This window comes from Taudactylus pleione, unplaced genomic scaffold, assembly GCF_031769625.1.
Source record: "Taudactylus pleione unplaced genomic scaffold, aTauple2 ptg000609l, whole genome shotgun sequence".
Taxonomy (NCBI): Eukaryota; Metazoa; Chordata; class Amphibia; order Anura; family Myobatrachidae; genus Taudactylus; species Taudactylus pleione.
This window is the reverse complement of record NW_028285011.1, coordinates 5919472-5940931: the sequence shown is the minus strand read 5'-3', so window position 1 is coordinate 5940931 and position 21460 is coordinate 5919472. Positions and strand designations below refer to the sequence as shown.

Genomic DNA, 21460 nt, shown 5'->3' with positions numbered 1-21460 from the left:
GCCGGGACGCCATGAGGTCGATCTCTGGAAGACCCCACCTGTCCACCAGCAGTTGAAAAACGTCCGGGTGCAGGGACCATTCCCCCGGATGAACGTCCTGGCGACTTAGAAAGTCCGCCTCCCAATTTAGCACTCCCGGGATGAAGACCGCTGATATGGCCGGAAGATTGCGCTCCGCCCATACCAGGATCCGAGACACCTCTACGAGAGCCGCCTGACTTCGGGTTCCTCCTTGCCTGTTTATGTAGGCCACGGTGGTAGCGTTGTCCGACTGGACCTGCACCGGACGACCCTGGAGAACCTGATGTGCCTGCTGGAGAGCATTGAAGACCGCACGGAGTTCCAAGATATTTATTGGAAGTGCCGCTTCTGCCGGTGTCCACCTGCCCTGGAACAAGTGTGGACCCGAAACTGCTCCCCAGCCCCGAAGACTGGCGTCCGTTGTCAACAGGACCCAATTTGGTACCCAGAACGGACTTCCCTTGCTGAGATGGGTCGTCTGCAACCACCAGGCAAGGGACAGGCGAACCTCCGGGGTGAGCACTATCGTCTGGGACTTCAGAGACTGAGGAAGCCCGTTCCACTTGGACAGGATCAGGTGCTGCAGAGGTCTGGAGTGAAACTGGGCATATTCCACCATGTCGAACACCGACACCATGGAGCCCAGTAACCTCATCGCCGAGTGTAGAGACACCCGGCGGCTGTGCAGACAACTGCGCATCCTCGACTGTAAAGCAGAGATCTTTTCCTCCGTCACAAAGAACCTTTGCTGTCCCGAGTCCAATAAGGCTCCGAGGTGCAGAATCCGCCGAGACGGGATTAGAGTGGACTTCTGCCAGTTGATTAACCAGCCGTGCCGTTGCAGCAGCGCAATGGTCAGGTCCAAGTGGCGTAGAAGGAGCTCTGGAAATCCTGCCACTAATAACAGGTCGTCCAAGTACGGCAACATGCGGACTCCTTGCAGCCGCAGAGAAGCCGCCATGACCGCCATCACCTTGGTGAACACACGCGGTGCTGTCGCCAGGCCAAAAGGTAACGCCCGAAACTGAAAATGGTCGCTGCGGATTGCAAACCTGAGGAACTGTTGATGGCGCAAAAGAATAGGGACATGCAGGTAAGCGTCCTGTATGTCCAATGACACCATGTAGTCCCCAGGTTCCAGCACCAGAATGATGGACCGTAGGGTCTCCATCCGAAACTTCGGCACCCGCAAAGACTTGTTGAGAGCCTTGAGGTTGAGAATCAGACGATACGACCCACTGGGTTTCTGCACCAAAAAAAGATTTGAATAGAAACCCTGGCCCCTCTGGGAGAATGGAACAGGCACTATAACTCCAGCCTGGAGCATAGTGTGCAAGACCTTCCGCAGCTCCGTGGCCTTGTTCCGGTCTGATGGTAGACCCGTGGTGAAGAATCGAGCCGGGGGTCTGTGCCGGAACGAGAGGGCGTACCCATGGGAGACCGAGAACCCAAGTGTCTGTTGTGGTGACCGACCAACACCGGGCGAACTGCAGCAGGCGGCCTCCCACTTTGGGATCCCCCAATGGGAGGCCCGGACCGTCAGACCGCAGGCTTGTCATCAGGCTTAGGGGCCGGACGTCTGGTACTCCATGCCTGCTTCTGGGGCTTGGCCGATTTTTTGGGACCAGCCTGTCGGGGAAAAGACTGTGGTTTGGGCCTGCCCTGGGCCCTATAAGACCAAAAGGACGATGGTCCTGAACCAGAAGGAGCTGCGGCCGACGGGAGACATGCCGATTTGGCTGCCGCCAGCGTGGCCACAATCTTGTCCAGATCTGGACCGAAGAGAACTTCTCCGTTAAAGGGCAACGCCTCCAAACCCTTTTTGGAGTCAGCGTCCGCCTTCCAGGATCGCAACCACAAGGTGCGACGAGCAGCCACAGCTGCTGAAGAAATTCGAGACACCAGTGTACTAATGTCTAAGGCCGCCTCGTTGATATAAGTGGCCGAATCACGGAGATTACCAATCAACTCCGTTTGTTCGGCCGGACAGTCGGAATCAAAGGACGCCTCCAATGAATCCGCCCAGCGCTCCATCGCTCTGGCAACCCAGCAAATGGCCATAGCCGGACGCGCTGCCCCCCCCGCAAGGGAATAAGCGGACTTCAGGCAGATCTCCACCTTGCGGTCCGTAGCATCCTTAAGGGAGGACATGGAAGGCATTGGCAATGTGGCACTACGGACAAAACGTGTCACATGAGAATCCACCTGTGGAGGGGATTCCCACTTAGCAAAATAATTATCCGCGAACGGATAAGCCACTGCCAGGCACCTCTGCGGCTGGTATCGCTTGCCAGGCTGTTTCCACGCCTCCTCTAAATGGTCCATTAACTGGCCCGAAAGAGGAAAGACTGTGGCGTCACCCTTCACATCCTTAAAAAAGGCATACTTGGATTTAGCCGCTGGGGGAACTTCATCCTCAATCACCAAGGCTGTGCGGACTGCTTGAATAAGTCCAGGAATATATACCTTGGACCTAGCGTCAGCGTCCTTAGTATGGAGAGGTTCCTGATCGTAAGGATCCAGAATCTCCCCATCATCAGACGTCCCTTCGTCATCCTCATAAGGAGCCGACAGAGACGCCACCGGCCGTTTATGTGGCCGCATCACAGTCTCCCCTGCAACACATCCGACGAGTGCTGTACCGAACTCGTCAGGGAGTTAACCCACGCCGGCTCCTGAAAAACCGGGAGAGGGGAAATAGGGAGACTGCGGGGTACCACCAATTGTCTTGGGAAACCCTGCATGGGTGACGACACCACTGACTACTGGGACAAACCCATCTGTGTAAACGCGGGCTGCGAAGCTAACTGGCCCACTAAGGTTGTAAGCGCCTGAGCGAAACAAGTCCAGGGCGGCTCCTGTACCGGTGCTGTAACCGTAATACACTGCGCCATCGACAAAACTGCCGGCAGAGGCCCTCCGCGCTACCCTCCCCCTCCGCTAAAGGTACTTTACATGTAGCACACTGTAGCCGGAGAGGAAAATCACTTTCAGACATGATGGTACTAAGTATGTGACCCCTCTCACCAATTGTATTTTAAAGAGGTGAGAGACCACCCTGCAGCACCGCACCGCAAGGGCTTAGCAGAAAGAACAGGGACAGTAATAAAGCTGACAGTCAGAATAGAAGATACAGACAGCAGCGCTAGCACAGTCACATACAATGCAAAGAAAATCAATTCCTGCACTAACCAGCGCTGATCACTCAACTACGCAGACACAGGGTCTGGTAGGACACAGCTCTGCATACACAGACCTGACCACAAGCGGAGGAGAGGTATGCGGGGGGACCCAGACCAAGAGGCTTCCTTCCAGGCATCCAGCAGCGTTCACCATGCGTTCAGGAAGATGGCCGCCGAGGATCAGAGAGGAGGCTGGCCTGGGGGAGAAGCGCTGCCACAGGGCCAGTCGGCAGTGTGCAGAGAGGGCTGTGTGCAGCGGGGGAGGCGCCGGCTGTGAGACAGGGAAGGCGCGCTCCCCTGGCATGCATTTAACCCCTGGGACGCCGCAGCGCTACCGCTCTGCTGCGGTCCGCTGTCCCAGGGGGGTAGTGGAAGCGCAGGTTCTTACCTGGCTCCACGCTGCAGCCAGTCCCCAGGGAGCCCCCTGCCTGGGGACTCTGGACCATGTAACCCCGCTGCTTACCTTGCTGTCCACCTTGAATCTGGCCATGGTCCGGAACATCTGGGGTCACCGCTAGCTGTGACCCCAGATGCTCGCCAGCATCCCCGGATCGGTACCGGCGTTCTGGTACCAGCAGGGGTGTAGGGAAGACAGCATGGACGTCAGGACTGACTGTCCATGCTGTACAACCAGATGTGCAGCCACAGCTGCATGCAGAAAAGCTTCAGGGGCTCTTCTTAGCCCCCACTCCAACAGGTGCACCCGACTCCGGCCGGGCACCAAACTAAACTGAGGTGCCTTGGCTCGGGGGCGGGGTATAGGAGGGGGACCCTAGTGCATCCTGGGAGGCTGAAAGCTTAACTCTATGGTGCCCGATGACTGACGTCACACCTATACCCCAAGGTATCCTGTGGATACCCTATGGACCCTGAAGTAGAAAGCATGTCCGAGCCATTCAGCATAACCTATCATTACCACAATATCTGCACAAGGTCATGAAAATCTTACACCATAGTGCCTCCAAAAATGTTATTTTGTGGTGTAATGATGTTTCTTGTGCAAGATTAGCAATTTATTACTGTAATAAACCTATACAAATGTTATCTTTCAGATTGTACAGTAGGGAGCTGTGAAAGTGAAATAAAGACAATTGGTTCATGTCCCAGATAGTCGAAAGCAGAATGAATACAAACCTGACCCAGTTCTGCCAACAATCCCGATCTTCTCTTGTGGCTTAATACTGAATGAAATATTTTTCAGAACCAGAGGTAGGTTGTCACGGTAACGCATTTCAACATTTTCAAATGTTATACCTCCACCTTGGGGCCACTCTTCCATTGGTGACTTTTCTGGTATGGAGAAAGGTGCTTCAGATTCCAAATTCTGTGAAATAAATGTTAAAATAAAATGAGCTACATTAAAAAGTTGAACATGTAAAAGTTGTGTTTTTATTATATATGAAAGTCACACTATGCCTGACAGAGAGAAATCATCTGGTACCGATATTGATGGCAGAAGTCGGATTGGCTGATGTTTGGGTGCTTTTGGCCTTGTGACTAAACTATGAAACTGTATATTGAACTGTATTGTTTTACTGAACTATATTGTTATATTGAACTTTGTTATTTTTATGGGTTTTTTTTATACAATTTTTATATTTATATTCTATCTTCTTATGCTGATTATATAAGGAATGTATTTAACAAATATTAAAAACTGACTTATAGTGTTCTTTAGTAAATAAGTTTTAATGAACTAATACCTTGTAATATGATTCCTAAAATAAAAATTGCATGTATTTTAGACAATGTTTTTTCTTTTGCGTCTGATATAGTATGCTTTAGTTTGTTCTTAAAACCCTGACGAATGGATAGAGACATCCATATTTAGGCAGCATAGTCATCCCCAATATTAATCCAACTATATTAAAGATATACAGAGGGAGCTCAGGGTCTGATTCAGAGCCGGACGCTATTTGCGCTCGCTCGTTCAGAAAAAGGGGGTGGCTATTCAAATGAACCATTCGCTCTTTGCGGTCTGTTCACGCCTCTATGTCTGAACGAGCGAACAAAACTTGCGGTCGTAATTTCGGAAAAACCGCCCCCTGGCCGCTCGCATCATACGTCATATCCGCTATTTATTAATCGAGGACATCGAACGGCGTCTGAACTGCTCGCTATTCTTGTGGCTGGTTTTTCCTACCGCAATGTTGCGAGCAGTTCTGACTAAAAAAAAACAAGTGACGTGGGCAATGACGCTGCTGTATTATGCACACCCTTAAAACGCCCGTTTTGACCTTTAGGCACGCCTGTGTTCTAATTTCCACTCCCCGTTTTCAGGCACCTTCCCCTGTTACCACCCACATACGCCTCATCCTGTCACTCAAAATAGCAGGCATTCGCTATTTAGCGAGCACACGATTTTCGGCCGCACTGACTGGTTCACGCATGCGTATTACAATCCGTACGCATGCGCAGTTGTGCGAACATCGCTCGGAGCGAACGAGCGGCCGCTTACGAGCGGCTCTGAATGAGACCCTCAGTACACAAAATTGATTCCCAGGAACTCTTAGATATTATATATTATAGGATTATAGTAAAAGGATAGCAATAAAGAATAAACTAAACCTATTGTTGATAATCAAAGCCGAAAACTCCCTTAAAGGTATTATTCAAAACTAGGGTTATTCAAAACTAGGGATGGCCATCGAAGGGTCAAACATCAAAAGTCACCATAGGTGTAAAAAGTCACCCAATGGTGACTTTTTACACCTATGGTAGGAAACCAATGCTGGTGTACCATCCATGGTTTGCACCATCTTTAACCATCTCTATCACAATACAGACACCTGCTACAATGCTGGACCCCCGGCAGGTGGGCAAATCGGGAAAGGGATGGGACTATGTGGGGCACATCAGGGAGCTAAGCTCCGTAACCGAAATGCCAGGAGGGTCACCATATCTGCCATTGATGGTGGTAAAAAAATAACCTATCAATGGTTGCTAAATGGATGGTCAGTGGTCAATAGCCATCCCTATTCAAACCTACCATGAAAAGCTAAACAGGGCAAAGATGTTAATGGCATCCAGACTAAAGGCTAAGCATTACACAGCAACATCATTTAAAAATCCAGCTCAGGTAAAGTGGTCTGAGACCTTAAATAAATTACAGGAACATTGTAAAATTGTATAAATAGCTGTACAAAATACTGGTGCAACCCATCCTATAGATCTAACCAATTTAGCAGTTATTGGCACAATGCAACCTACTGTATCAAAACACACTAAAAAAAGAACAAAGCATTTGCAGTGCACTGGGGACTCGGGTAAAATATTTAAAATACTTAAATTTTTACTAATACTGTTAACAAAATATTATTTAATCAAAGTATCTTTATGAGATCCTCTTAGCTAAGCAAAAAAAAACAAAAAACATTGTGCACTACACCTTTAAACCACTATATAATTTTTGAAGGCTGTTTGTCATGCAGTGATGGTTATTCCCCACTTCTCCAACCATGTGATTCTTATACACACTGTACCATTCTTCCAATAGCTATTTATGGGGAAAATGCTCCCTCTAGTGGTTAGCTGAAAATGTCACACAGTTGCTGTTCCCATTCATAAATAACTTGCAACTCAAATATTGGGATCATATTATTTCCTGAGTCTCAGACTAATAGCATGCTGAGCCCATTAATCCATAACCTGCAACTTAAATATTATGCTTATACCTGAGGTCTCAGTTTAGTCATCTGTCTCACTGATGTATAATATATATTAATCATATTCAGCGAATGTCTGTCCGCACAGATAGTACATTCATTCCACCAATGTTGTGTCTGTTGTATTTATCATTAATAACTGACACCATTCACTTTAATATTTTTCTTCTAAATGTTAAAATTTCCCTAAACTGATTTAATAGACCATTTTATCTGTTATACTGTATTCTGTAACATGAAACTGTGGTGTCTTCAAATTGGCTTCTCCATTAATTAAAAAAATGTGGACCTATTGTGGGCTTCCAATACAGTTATTGTCACTGCCAGGTTATTGATCCACTTATACACCAATAGCGTTGTCTCTTTCCCAAATGGGGGCATAGATTCTAAAATACTTTTTTGGATATCAGTACATGGATATATGAGAGTGGTTTAATAAGTAAGGTACCAAGAACTCTCACTTGTGTATGTTCCTTATCTGATTCTAATTTCTTGACCAGGCCAGAGCAGGTACAGTAGATCACTGCTTACCCTCACGCCCATTAGACTGTGCTTCTATCGTACTGTCCCAATATCAGTTGTAAGATGGCGGAAACATTGTCAAACATTAAGTAGTGTGATCAGATTTCTGCATCTAAAGGGCACATCAACAGCTGAAATTCATTGAGAACTTGTCGAGATGTACGGTGATATTGTCACGAAAACAGGTTTGGCGAACTGCCTTTGATAACGGCAGGACAGATGTTCAAGATGGGCAGCGATCAGGCCGGCCAAGCACCTCCATCACCGATGACAATTTATGCCACATTGAAGAACTGATTCAGGAGGACAGATGCAGTCAAGTTAGTGATATTGCTGACAAACGGAACATCTCAGTGGGTACTGTGCACAACATCATTCATGAGTAACTGGGGTACAGGAAATAGTGTTCATGCTGGGTACTGAAGCAACTCACAGAAGCTTACAAAACCAATAGGATGGGTATGTCTCTCGTGCACTTGGCGCAGTACCATGAGGAGGGAGTGCACTTCCTGCAGTTTGTTACAGGCGATGAAATGTGGGTGCATCATGTGGCACCAGAGATAAAGCAAGCATCATTGACATGGGAACACGCATCATTCCCACCTTCAAAGGAATTCAAAACAACTCCATCGGCAAAGAAGGTCATGGCAACCGTGTTTTGGGACCACAAGGGTGTGCTCCTTGTTGATTTCCTAACTAAAAGAAATACTGTGAATGCTGTCTGCTATTGTGCCACATTGAGCCAGTTGTCGAAAACGACCTGCTGCGACCAGGCACCGTATTGCTGCACGATAACGCCTGGCCACACTCAGCCAACCACATGCATGAGTTGTTACAGCTTTACCATTAGGAGGTACTGGACCATCCTCCCTAAAGCCCTGACCTGGCACAGAGTGATTTCCATGTCTTTGGACCATTGGAGAAGCATCTGGGTGGAAGGTGATTCGCAACCGTCTGAGAAGTTCAGCAAATCGTCATGTCCTGGCTTCAGGCGCTTGACACTGATTTCTTCTATACCGGATAGATGCCTTGGTGTACAGCTGGAACAAATGCTTAGACAAGTATGGGGACTATGTGGAAAAATAATATTTACCAAGGCCATACTATTGATAATATGTATACCTGTATGTATGCAATGAGAGGTCTCGTCAGGGCCGTAACTGGTGGTGTGCGAGCAGTGCAGCGGCACAGAGCGCCGCCACTCACCCATAGCTCCTGCATCTGACTAGCAGGGTGCCTGCAACGGCACCCTGCTGCCAGAATCTCTGCAGCAGTGTCGCCTGGAGCGTCCTTAGGACGCTTCAGATGGTCACAACGGTTCCCTTGCAGCACCCCGGAGCATCTTGAGGATGCTCCGGGCACAGGGTCGGACTGGCCCACAGGGGTACAGGGGAAATCCCCGATGGGCCCTACTGCCTGAAGGCCCCACCACATCTTTCATTGTCAGGTTTCAGACAGTGCACTTGAATACATTGTTACTCTATTAGTCAGCTAGTTAGGTAGACCAGGAACATGGATGAACAGTCCATGCAGTGTAGTATCCATGTTGTTTACAGACAATAATGGTTAGCCAAGTGTCTGTGGTGACTGGCCACACCCCTCTGGAGGCTGGCCACACCCTTTAAGCATGGGCCCCTACTACTGCTTCCCCCCGGTGGGCCCTTCATGCCCCAGTCCGACACTGTCCGGGCATTGCTGTAATCACACGCTCCCGGGTGTAGGCCATGCCCCCTCCACATAACATCATACGGAGGTGGTGTGGTCTGCCCCGGGAGCGCTAGCTGCAGCACTGGGTCTTGTTACCTTATTTATTGAACCACCCTTGTATCTTTAAATCATGTCTCTTATTTGGTGTGCTAGCTATTTGAACCTGTAGTGATTAACTGCACTGCACTCTCATACGCGCATATACAGCCTAACTGACCAGCATAGCAGGATATCTGATTATATGCACATTCAGCTAAACCATACTCAGATCAGGAGATCATTGATTATACTAATAGCACTGCATAAATATTAACTATTTTACACATTCATTTAGGTGGTTATACTAGGTGCCTTCCCAAGTGCACTGCCATTGCTTATAAACTCACACTGGGGGTCATTCAGACCCGCTCGCAACGATGCTGGGCGAATGCGCATGCGCACGATGGAGGGAGCTCCGTCGTGCGCATGCGCGAGACCCGGCGAGCGACGAGAAATACGTCGCTCGGGGTCTCGCACCAAAGGGGGCGTGCTGTCGATGGTGAGTGACAGCACGCCCCCTTTGGTGGGCGTTCCGGGGGCGTGGCTGCCAGACGGAGGCGTTCCCATGGGAACGCCTACCGTCTAAGTCCGGCCCCACTGACATCACTAGTGATGTCAGTGGGAGTGATTTTGGCTCTGATAGAGCCAAAATCACTCCTGGGCTTGCGGCAGCGAGACCCTACCACAAGGGTCTCGTCACAAGCCCGATGGTCACGATGGTCTTGATCATCGCGACCATCATCATGGACGCTCGCATAAGCTGTGGGTGGTAACCCACAGCTATGCGAGCGTCCAAAAGGCCGCTCCACATTTAAATAAGACGGCCCTGATTCAGAGCGAGCGTTCTGCTCAGAGCGTTCAGCTCTGAATCAGGCCCACTGTTCTTTCTTTTGGCGTCCATTGTGGGGTGCTACCATTAAACTTTTACATATTTACCATTACAACTTCAGATTTCAGACAAAAATTAGAGAAAACACAAATAGCAAAATCCTATTATCATAAACAAATTGGGAGTCTATATCAATATCGTGTGTCATTAAAAGTAGCGTGTTCTTCTTAACCACCACCGATAAAAATTATGTAAAAATTATATATATATATGCCACTCTGTGACCCGGCATTCACAGCCCAACAATACACACCCTGCAACAGGCGGCACTCGAAGACTGAAATTAATGGAAAAGACTGCTTTATTCCACATTTCGGGGAACGTAGTGCTGCTGTTGTCCACTACTTCAAAGTCCATAGGGGCTGGCTGTGTTGTGCTGTGCTGCTGTTGTTAATAGGGGCTGTGTCCACTACTTCAAAGTCCATAGGGGCTGGCTGGACTGGGTTGTGCAGTCAGTTCTCCATAGGGGCTGTGTCCACTCCAAAGTCCTGTGCAGTGTCCCAGTCCTGAAGGGGTGCTGTAGTGTTGTCCAGGGGGTGCTCTGTCCATCAGGGGTGCTAAAAAAATAATATATTTTCTGTGTTTGTGAATTGTGTGCGCAGTAGCCGCACGTGCATCAACAAAGTAGTGCCAAGCGTGCGCCTGTGTCACAAGTAAAGGGCCGGCTGGCTTGACCGTTAAAGGGTGCTGTAACCCCCAAAGTACACTCCAGTCCAAACCAAAAAAATATATATTTTCTGTGTTTGTGAATTGTGTGCACTGTGGCTGCACGTGCATCAACAAAGGAGCAGCGCCAAGCGTGCGCCTGTGTCCCATAAGTAAAGAGCCGGCTGGCTCATTTCTTAAAGGGTGGTGTAACCCACAAAGTGCACTACTCTCCAGCAAAAATAAAAAAATATTTTCTGTGTTTGTGTGCGCTTTAGCCGCACGTATATATCAATATAACATAAATGGAGGACCAAACTTTCTCAGATAAAAATAAAATAGGGAAAGATCAAGAACCACTTCCTCCTAGTGCTGTTGCTGCTGCTGGGAGTTGTTCATCATCCCAGAGAGGAAGTAGGAACATCACTACTTTTACTAAACAATTGACCCTCCAACAGTCCCTAGAGATGAGGATGAAGTACGACAGCAGTCATCCTGAAGCAAAACGTATAACTGAGGCCTTGACTGCTATGTTGGTGTTAGACGTGCGTCCGGTATCCGCCATTAGTGCAGTGGGATTTAGACAATTGATGGAGGTAGTGTGTCCCCGGTTCCAAATCCCGTCTAGATTCCACCTGCATCCTCAAAGCAGCAGCGACAAGCGTGCGTCTGTCTGTTAAAGGGTGGTGACACCCTCAAAGTGTGCTACACAAACAATAAAAATATTAATCTTTTTTTTTCTGTCTTTGTGATTTGTGTGGGCTGTAGCTGCACTTGCATCCTCAAAGCAGCAGCGACAAGCGTGCGTCTGTCTGTTAAAGGGTGGTGACACCCTCAAAGTGTGCTACACAAACAATAAAAATATTGTTCTTTTTTTTTCTGTCTTTGTGAAATGTGTGGGCTGTAGCCGCACCTGCATCCTTAAAGCAGCAGCGACAAGCGTGCGTCTGTCTGTTAAAGGGTGGTGACACCCTCAAAGTGTGCTACACAAACAATAAAAATATTGTTCTTTTTTTTTCTGTCTTTGTGAAATGTGTGGGCTGTAGCCGCACCTGCATCCTTAAAGCAGCAGCGACAAGTGTGCGTCTGTCTGTTAAAGGGTGGTGACACCCTCAAAGTGTGCTACACAAACAATAAAAATATTCTTATTTTTTCTGTCTTTGTGAATTGTGTGGGCTGTAGCCGCACTTGCATCCTCAAAGCAGCAGCGACAAGCGTGTGTCTGTCTGTTAAAGGGTGGTGTAACCCTCAAAGTGCTCCAAAAAATAAAAAACTATTTTTTTAATGTGTTTATGACTTGTGTGCGATGTAGCTGCACGTGCATCAACATAGTAGCAGCGCCAAGCGTGCGTCTGTGTCATAAGTCAAGGGCTGGTTTGGACATCTGGTCCGGACTGAAGGACGTGCCAACAATTTCTGACAAGTCTACTGTCACTGCATATGATACTGTCCTCAAAGCAGCAGCGACAAGCGTGCGTCTGTCTGTTAAAGGGTGGTGACACCCTCAAAGTGTGCTACACAAACAATAAAAATATTGTTCTTTTTTTTCTGTCTTTGTGAATTGTGTGGGCTGTAGCCGCACTTGCATCCTCAAAGCAGCAGTGACAAGCATGCGTCTGTCTGTTAAAGGGTGGTGTAACTCTCAAAGTGCTCCAAAAAATAAAAAACTATTTTTTTTATGTGTTTGTGACTTGTGTGCGATGTAGCCGCACTTGCATCCTCAAAGCAGCAGCAACAAGCGTGCGTCTGTCTGTTAAAGGGTGGTGACACCCTCAAAGTGTGCTACACAAACAATAAAAATATTCTTCTTTTTTTTTCTGTCTTTGTGAATTGTGTGGGCTGTAGCTGCACTTGCATCCTCAAAGCAGCAGCGACAAGCGTGCGTCTGTCTGTTAAAGGGTGGTGACACCCTCAAAGTGTGCTACACAAACAATAAAAATATTCTTCTTTTTTTTTCTGTCTTTGTGAATTGTGTGGGATGTAGCTGCACTTGCATCCTCAAAGCAGCAGCGACAAGCGTGCGTCTGTCTGTTAAAGGGTGGTGACACCCTCAAAGTGTGCTACACAAACAATAAAAATATTCTTCTTCTTTTTTCTGTCTTTGTGAATTGTGTGGGCTGTAGCCGCACTTGAATCCTCAAAGCAGCAGTGACAAGCGTGCGTCTGTCTGTTAAAGGGTGGTGTAACCCTCAAAGTGCACTCCACAAACAATAAAAATATTCTTCTTTTTTTTTCTGTCTTTGTGAATTGTGTGGGCTGTAGCCACACTTGCATCCTCAAAGCAGCAGCGACAAGCGTGCGTCTGTCTGTTAAAGGATTACATCGGTGACAGCATCCAAGTAGGCATGTCAGACAGTCCGTACCTGTACTGGCAGGAAAAAGAAGCAATTTGGAGGTCCCTGTACAAACTGGCTCTATTTTACCTGAGTTGCCCCCCCTCCAGTGTGTACTCCGAAAGAGTGTTTAGTGCAGCCGGGAACCTTGTCAGCGAAAGGCGTAGGAGGTTGCTTCCACAAAATGGGGAGAAGATGATGTTCATAAAATGAATTATCAACTCTTCCAGGGAGACCAGCCTCCAGAACGTACAGAGGGACCTGTGGTTGTGGATTCCAGCGGGGACGAATTAATACTCTGTGAGGATGAGTATGTACACACTGAAGAGGGTGAGGAATCGGTGGATGAGGAGGATGAGGATGACATCTTGCCTCCGTAGAGCCAGTTTGTGCAGGGACAGATTAATTGCCAGCTTGTTTTGTGGGGGCCCAAACGAACCAATCATTTCAGCCACAGTTGTGTGGCAGACCCTGGCGCTGAAATGATTGGTTTGTTAAAGTGTGCATGTCCTGTTTATACAACATAAGGGTGGGTGGGAGGGCCCAAGGACAATGCCATCTTGCACCTCTTTTTTTTCTTTGCATTATGTACAGTTTGGGGCCTAGTTTTTCAAACTGCCATCCTGTCTGCCACTGCAGTTTCACGCCTAGATGGGTCACGTGTTTGTGCCGCCCACTCGTGTCGCTTAGCATAGTCATCCAGCTACCTCGGTGCAACCTTTTGGACATAAAAACACTATTGTGAGGTGTGAGGTGTTCAGAATAGACTGGAAATGAGTGGAAATTAAGGTTATTGAGGTTAATAATAGCATAGGAGCAGAAAAACCTACAAATTCTGTGATTTTAGCTGTTTTTATGCTTTTTTTAAAAAAAATACAGATCCAAAACACAAAACCCAGAACCCAAAACACGGAAGGGTGGTTTTGGCAAAACCAATCCAGATCCAAAACACGAAGAAAGATCCAGATCCAAAACCAAAACACAAAACACGAAAAGTGGCCGGTGCACACCCCTAGTATATATATATATATATATATATATATATACACACACTTGTATGTTGACTGGAACCGCCTCCTTTTCACTCAGATTCACAACCAAACACCAGAAGATAGACTATTTTTAGCACTGTACATGCATCATTGGGATCCCAACCACTGCAAGCTGCTACTCCTTTCTTTCAGTAAAGTCTGTATAACCACCACAGGTCTCCCACCAACACGTTTATCTCCTCTAAAGGATCTTTTTCAAGATAACTAATAATGATGATGGCTATGAAACCAAGTGTTGCATACTTTGGGAGCGATTTCATTGTTTTTTCACTCCCAAACTTCCGTCAAAATGGGGAATCGGGGTGCAACAATTAATTGTTTTGGGTGCCCACGCCTTTTTGTGCATGTCGCGCTCAAAAGCACAGGGTCTCATTCAGACCCGCTCGCGAGCGCAGGACGCTTGCAAGCAGGTCGATGGTACCCAAATGCGCATGCGCACGACGGAGGTTGCTCCGTCGTGCGCATGCGCGAGACCCGGTGAGCGACGGGGAAGCCGTTGCTTGGGGTCTTGCACCAAAGGGGGCGTGCTGTCCATGGTGAGTGACAGCACATCTCCTTTGGTGGGCGTGGCTGCCAGACGGAGGCGTTCCCATGGGAACGCCTACCGTCTGGGTCCGGCCCCACTGACATCACTAGTGATGTCAGTGGGAGTGCTTTTGGCTCTGATAGAGCCAAAATCACTCCAGGGCTTGCGGCAACGAGACCCTACCGCGGGGTCTCGTCGCAAGCCCGATGGTCGCGATGGTCTTGACCATCGTGACCATCATCATGGACGCTCGCATAAGCTGTGGGTGGTAACCCACAGCTATGCGAGCGTCCAAGAGGCCGCTCCAAGTTTAGGTAGCCCGGTCCTGATTCAGAGCGAGCGCTCTGGTCAGAGCGTCCGGCTCTGAATCAGGCCCACAGTGTTTAGCCGTCTACAGTGTCTAAACTCATCTAAAGTCCTGGTTATGGTGCCCAAACTTACTTTCTGCACTTTTCTGCTCGTCACATCAGGAGGCTGCCAGCCAAAATGTTGGTTCCGGCGAACACCATTGAATTCCCTCCTATATGCATACACATCACCATAAGGGTAGATATACGCATATTTCTCCATGCACTAAATGCAATTACGGCTGACTTAGACTCAACTCTGCATCAGCCCCATAGCAGGTGGTCCCTATAGACTATAAGGTAATAATGTAAGTTATTCCTGCTACATATCTATAAGCCACTTTATATTACTGTTATTATCACTGTTTTGGCTCTTGTTGTATACAAAAATCTTAACATTAAAATAAAGTGTTAAAAATTCATGACCAGTTGGGTGTATTCCAGGACTGAGGTTGTGAAACACTGAGCAATGTCACATATGTACAGTCACTCTAGGGTACTAGGCACAGAATGCTACAGCTAAAATTATCATCCTGTTGAAGGCATATCTATATCTAGAGACATTTCCTTTTGCCATTAACTAGTTTTGACCTCTAAAGCTGGCCACACATCTAAAGATTATCTGTCCAACCAGCCAACTAGTTGATTGGTTGGAATGAAAATCTGGTAAGGTATGAAAGCAAATGACAATCAGCAATTTGCTCCCAAATGCCAGAAAATGGACAAAAACTGTTGTTTGAACAAATTGTTTAGATCAAACATTTAAAAAACTTGTCTGACGACCATTTTCATCTGTTTTCTGGCATTTAGCAGCAAATTGCTGATCATCAGTTACTCCCATACATTACCAGATTTTCATTCCAACCAATCAACTAGTTGGCTGGTTGGACAGATAATCTTTTTTTTTTAAATCCAATAATTTTTATTGTGTTTTTTTTTTTTTAAATGCATAATAAAGTTACATTGTACAAACATTGTAAATAATACAATAAAAAAAAAAAAACTACTAAATACAAAAAAAGAAAAAGGGAAATGTGTGTGGTTTCACTTCACAGCATTTAAATAGCAAGTGAATTATATTCCTTCCTTCACATGACTAACAAACAGTAGATATATAACTTGACATATACATATACGGCAATGCCCCTTCACACAACAACATTCACGTACTATGATAACGTAAGTCCCTGGAGTTAAGCACTGAACAGGTTAGACACAGTCATCCTTGAACAACTATGTGGAGAATCAAGCCATCTTTCCCAGGTAGCATAATATTTCTGCACTGCATTTCTGGCATACTTTTCATGTGCAGCAACCGCCCCAACCAAGGATAGCCATGTTCCCAGGTTTGGCCCTGAAGTCGCCATCCACTCCCTTGCTATACATACTTTGGCAAGCGTACATAGATTAGTAGTGTATCATATGGCATGTTTATCGATTGTGTCTGCATCAATCACAGCCAAAATGCATGTTGTAGGAGTAAGAATATCTTGAGGTATACCCGTAGAAATTATAACACGGAGTACCCCCTGCCAAAAGGAATTCACCAGAGGAAATGACCATATTAAGTGCCAAAAGTTCCCCTCAGATGAGTTACATTTAGGACATTTTGAATCCGTCCTGCCCCCTATTCTCATTAATAGGACGGGTGTCATATATACTCTGTGTATTATAAAGTATTGTATCTGCTGGTATCTAACGGACGTGGTAGCAAAACAAGGGCTAGCAAGAGCTGCTCTCCAATCATCCTCCTCCATTACTCCAACATCATTTTCCCATTGCAGTTTTAAAGATAATAACTCAGACTTATGATGCCTGCTCAACAAGTTAGAGTAAATCCCAGATATTAAGCGGTCAGAACCAGCAGATTGCAATAAAGTTTTAATGGGAGACTCTTGTACAGATAAAGGAACTTCAGAGAACTGGGCATTGAGGGCATGCCTAAGCTGGAGGTATCTAAAGAAGAAATGGTTGGGGACGTCAAACTCTAGGCGCAACTGGTGAAAGGACTTCAACGTTTCTGCCTGAAATATCTGCCCAATAGAGACTATACCCCACTGGCCCCAGGCCTCACCGACCCGAAGAGCAGAGAGCTCACTGAGACAATTAGCATGAGCAAGGGGAGTGTCTGGATCTATGCCCTCCGCTTGTAAGAGACGTGAAACCAGTCTCCAGATAGTGATGGCCTGCCTAAATAAGGGCATATTAACTATATGTATATTATCACTCAGCAATAGTCGCAATGGAGATAGGCCTGTCTTATAGTGAGCCAGGACAAGGGAAGGCAAGGAATCACCAGTCTTGTTATTAATCCATTTCCATACATGTGTCAATTGTGCAGCAAAATAATACAATTTAAAAAAGGGTAATGCCAAGCCACCCGAATCACGAGGCCTAGTTAAAGTATCTAATTTGATCCTGACTCTTTTGTTGTCCTACAGTAGAGAGGATAAAAGGCCATCAATCTGTTTAAAAAATTTCTGAGGGATGTACACCGGAGAATGACAAATAATGTACAGGATTTTAGGTTGGAGAACCATTTTAACCAGGTTCACTCTTCCCGTTAAAGTTAGTGGCAGTTTACTCCAAATTGGGACACGAGATTTAAGATAAGCAATTTGCGGCAGTAAATTTAGTGACAAATATTGTTGAGGGGTATTAGAGATCCATATACCTAAATACTTAAATGAATTCACCCATTTCAAGGGAAGATTTGTAACAGGAACGTCAGGACAAGTCCCCCTGAAGGAAAGGATACATGATTTATCCCAATTAATTAATAAGCCGGAATATTTTCCAAATAAGTCAATAACCTCCAAGGCCTTAGGCATAGAGGTATCAAAGTGCGTGACAAAGAGTAGTATGTCATCCGCATACAGCGCAATTTTATCTTCCCTGGATCCGAGCTGAAACCCATGTATGTCAGCGTGATTTCTAATCATACTGGCCAAGGGCTCAATGGCCAAAGCGAACAGGATGGGTGACAGGGGACATCCCTGCCTTGTTCCCCTATACAGAGAAAAGGATGTGGAAATAAAACCGTTCACCGACACCCTCGCCACAGGGTCCGAATATAAAAGTTTTATCCACTTAATAAAACCCGGACCAATACCAAAACGTTCCATAGTCTCCCAGAGAAATATCCATTCAATCGAATCGAACGCCTTGGCGGCATCCAGTGACACGATAGTAGAGGTTTGTGGGTCCTCACGTTTTATCTGTAAGTGTGTAAATAACCGCCGTAAATTTATTGCCGTGGACTTACCGGGCATAAAGCCTGTCTGATCAGGGTGAATCAATTAGGTTATGACCCGATTAATCCTGGAGGCTAATATTTTTGCAAGGATTTTTACATCTGTAGTGAGTAGAGAAATGGGTCTGTATGATTCAGTCCTAGTAAGATCCTTGCCTGATTTAGGTAAGACAACTATCAGTGCCTCAGACATAGAATTTGGCAACATATTACTTACATAAATTTGATTAAATAGCTCCAATAGTTGAGGTATAAATGTTTTGTTATGTTTTTTGTATAACTCCAAGGGGACCCCATCTAAGCCAGGGGCTTTACCATTTGGGAACGACTTGAGGGCCACCTCTACTTCCTCTAATGTCAATGGGGAGTCAAGGGAATCCCTTGCCTCCGGGGAGAGTGTCGGGAGTGATACAGCAGACAGAAATTCACGCACCTCCTGTTGTGAATGGACCAACCTAGACCCGTAAAGGCCAGAGTAGTATTTAACGAATTCCTCAACAATATCTGGGGTGCGTACATATTCAGCATTATCTGACCCAACTAGTTTTATCACTGTATTGGGTGACTTTTGTTCAATTCGGGCCAAGTTTGCTAGATAAGAACCGGGTCTATCACCTGAGGCATACTGCAAGTGTGAATTAAAAAGTAACTTATATTGGGCCTTGTCCATCAAACAAACCTTCCACAATTTTTGGGCATCCCACCAAGCTTTTTTATTTAATTCTGAACCGTCAGCAATATAGGCTAACTCCAAGGATTTGCATGAAGCCTCCAAATCCATTTCAACTTTTTTATAGCAAAACTTCAAGCCAGCAACTTTACAAATAAGAGAGCGTCTGAGAAATGACTTAAAGGCGTCCCACAAAACCGAAACAGATGCTGTACCACAGTTTAATTTAAAAAATTATTTCCACTCCGCCTCCAGCTCGGCTCCAGAGCCCATGCGTGACAGCCAAAACGGATTAAATTTCCAAAATTGTTGGCCCCTCTGACCCTCCAAGTCCAGACTGATTGTTATTGGGGAGTGGTCAGAAATCCCCCTGGTCTCATATGTTATCTTGTGGATTCTAGGCAACAAATCTGGTGTAGCTAAAGCCAGATCAATCCTGGAAAATGTTGAATGTGTGTATGAGAAGCAGGAATATTGTCTCACAGAGGGATACCTCACCCTCCAGGCATCAACTAGGCCCATTCCTCCAACCATATTCGAGAAACCTGTTCCCCTCCCCTGTGTAACTGGAGCAGACATTCTATGTCTATCTAACAGAGGGTCTAATATGTTATTAAAGTCCCCCAAGCATAGAGCAGGTGTTCCCGGGAATAAGGCCAAGAATTCGGCGACCTTTTTGAGAACATCATGGGAGTATGGCGGTGGGATATATACTGACAATAATAATACGGATATAGAATTAATTTTACATTTTAAAAACACGTATCTACCCCATGCATCACACTGCACCTTTTCCAAAAGGAACTGAACGGATTTCCGCACTAGAATAGACACACCTCGCGACGCTGAAGTATGTGAGGAGTGATATGTCCATCCTATCCATGGCTTCTTTAACGACAACAATCTCCCACCCGTCAAATGAGTCTCCGTTAGACAAATTATATCTGAAGCTTATTTTTTTACCTGTCTGAACACCAGCGATCTCTTAACCTTATCGTTCAAGCCCCTCACGTTCCAAGTGAGAACATTAATATTGTGTGAAATTGACATTCAGACAGTTACAAAAATATTTAAACAACCAAAGAATCATATGAAGAATAAGTATGTGATACCACACAAAATAGAAAGAAACCACTACAATTGAAAAGAAAAAAAAGAAAATAAACAAACTATCCCATACAACTAGCATGGACCCGACCCCTATACCACCCCCCACCCTGTATACCACACCCAACCTAGGCATACCTTATACCTGAACACCTCTATCCACGCTATTAATCTAAACTAAACAATGCAATAAAATATATTACCTTGCTTGCATAAGATAAGTGGAGCAAAATATATAATAACCAAAGAACAAAACACCTGGAGGCCTACGAACACGGAGTCTTCCCCCGGGAACAGAAACATATTTTTAGAAACTGCAATATATATTATCCGGTATCTAACCAGCAGAGAAAACATATATGGATCTGACCATATACGACACAATGCTACTGCACACAAATACTATACATAAATATGAATATGTCTAAGAATATATAATGTTAACTTCAGACCCTTAGTGATATACGATAATTTGTCTACATAATAACAATACCGTTAGAGCATAAATCATATACACTATAACAGAAACACATTATGTGGCAAACTTGTAACCACGTATAATTGGTGTAACGCAAGATAAAAAAGCAGGATATCAATCATTAGCCAGCGCTTCCCTAGCTGGCCTGCGGCGGTCCAGCCACAATGCCGCTTCCCTCGGAGTCGTGAAGAATTTGGTCTCACCATCAACAATGACACGAAGCTTGGATGGGTATAACATGGCGTATGAAATATTAAGATCGAGTAGACGTCTTTTAATTGGGAGAAATTGGGCCCTATCTTTTTGTATTTCCATAGCGAAATCTGGGAAAACAGAAACACGAGTCCCGTTCCATTGTAATGGACCGCTAGTGCGGGCCAATCTGAGAACAGAGTCACGATCACGGAAATGTAAGAACTTCGCTATTAGAGTACGTGGTGGTGCCCCAGGGGGCAGGGGTCTAAATGGCACCCGATGAGCTCTCTCGGACAGATAATCTTTAGATGTGTGGCCATCTTAAGAAACATGTTCTTTAAAGAAGATTAAAAAAGGTGTTAAAGAGACCCATGCAAATAGTATCATGGTTTGTTATGATTACATGGGGAAATATAGGATCCGCGCTCCTCCGCTAGTTTAGGTAGGTAGATAGTAATGATTGTATCCTATCTGCTGCCTGAGGTGACGAGGAAACAGCATCCTCCCCAGCAAACCAACCCTACATTTCTTGTAATGGTAAATTACACACCAGTGTCCGCACATGGGACCTGATGCAGAGTAACAGGGAGTGGCTAAAATTGTAAGTGTGTCTCGAACATTTCGAGGGCATCACATCTTGCATCTACGATCCCATATGCAGGAAACAGGGCTCCAGCAGCTCAGTTACAGCGTCCATTCTAAGTGACCACATACTCACTCAAGGTGTCGATGTTTGCATTTATCTGAGGGCCTGATTCAGGCACGCAGTCGGCCGATGTTTGCATACTGCGCATGCATCGCAGTGCGCGAATTGACCGCTGCGATCGGG

General features: G+C 45.9%; 1 protein-coding gene across 1 annotated transcript in view; it reads right to left on the bottom strand.

Moving 5' to 3' along the window:
• LOC148480599 (ATP-binding cassette sub-family C member 5-like) overlaps positions 1-21460 on the bottom strand; it is a 198807-nt gene that overhangs the window by 17124 nt on the left and 160223 nt on the right. The window contains exon 24 of the mRNA XM_088454116.1: positions 4338-4527. Coding sequence (XP_088310242.1) covers positions 4338-4527 — 190 coding nt within the window. The remainder of the gene's footprint in view (positions 1-4337; positions 4528-21460) is intronic.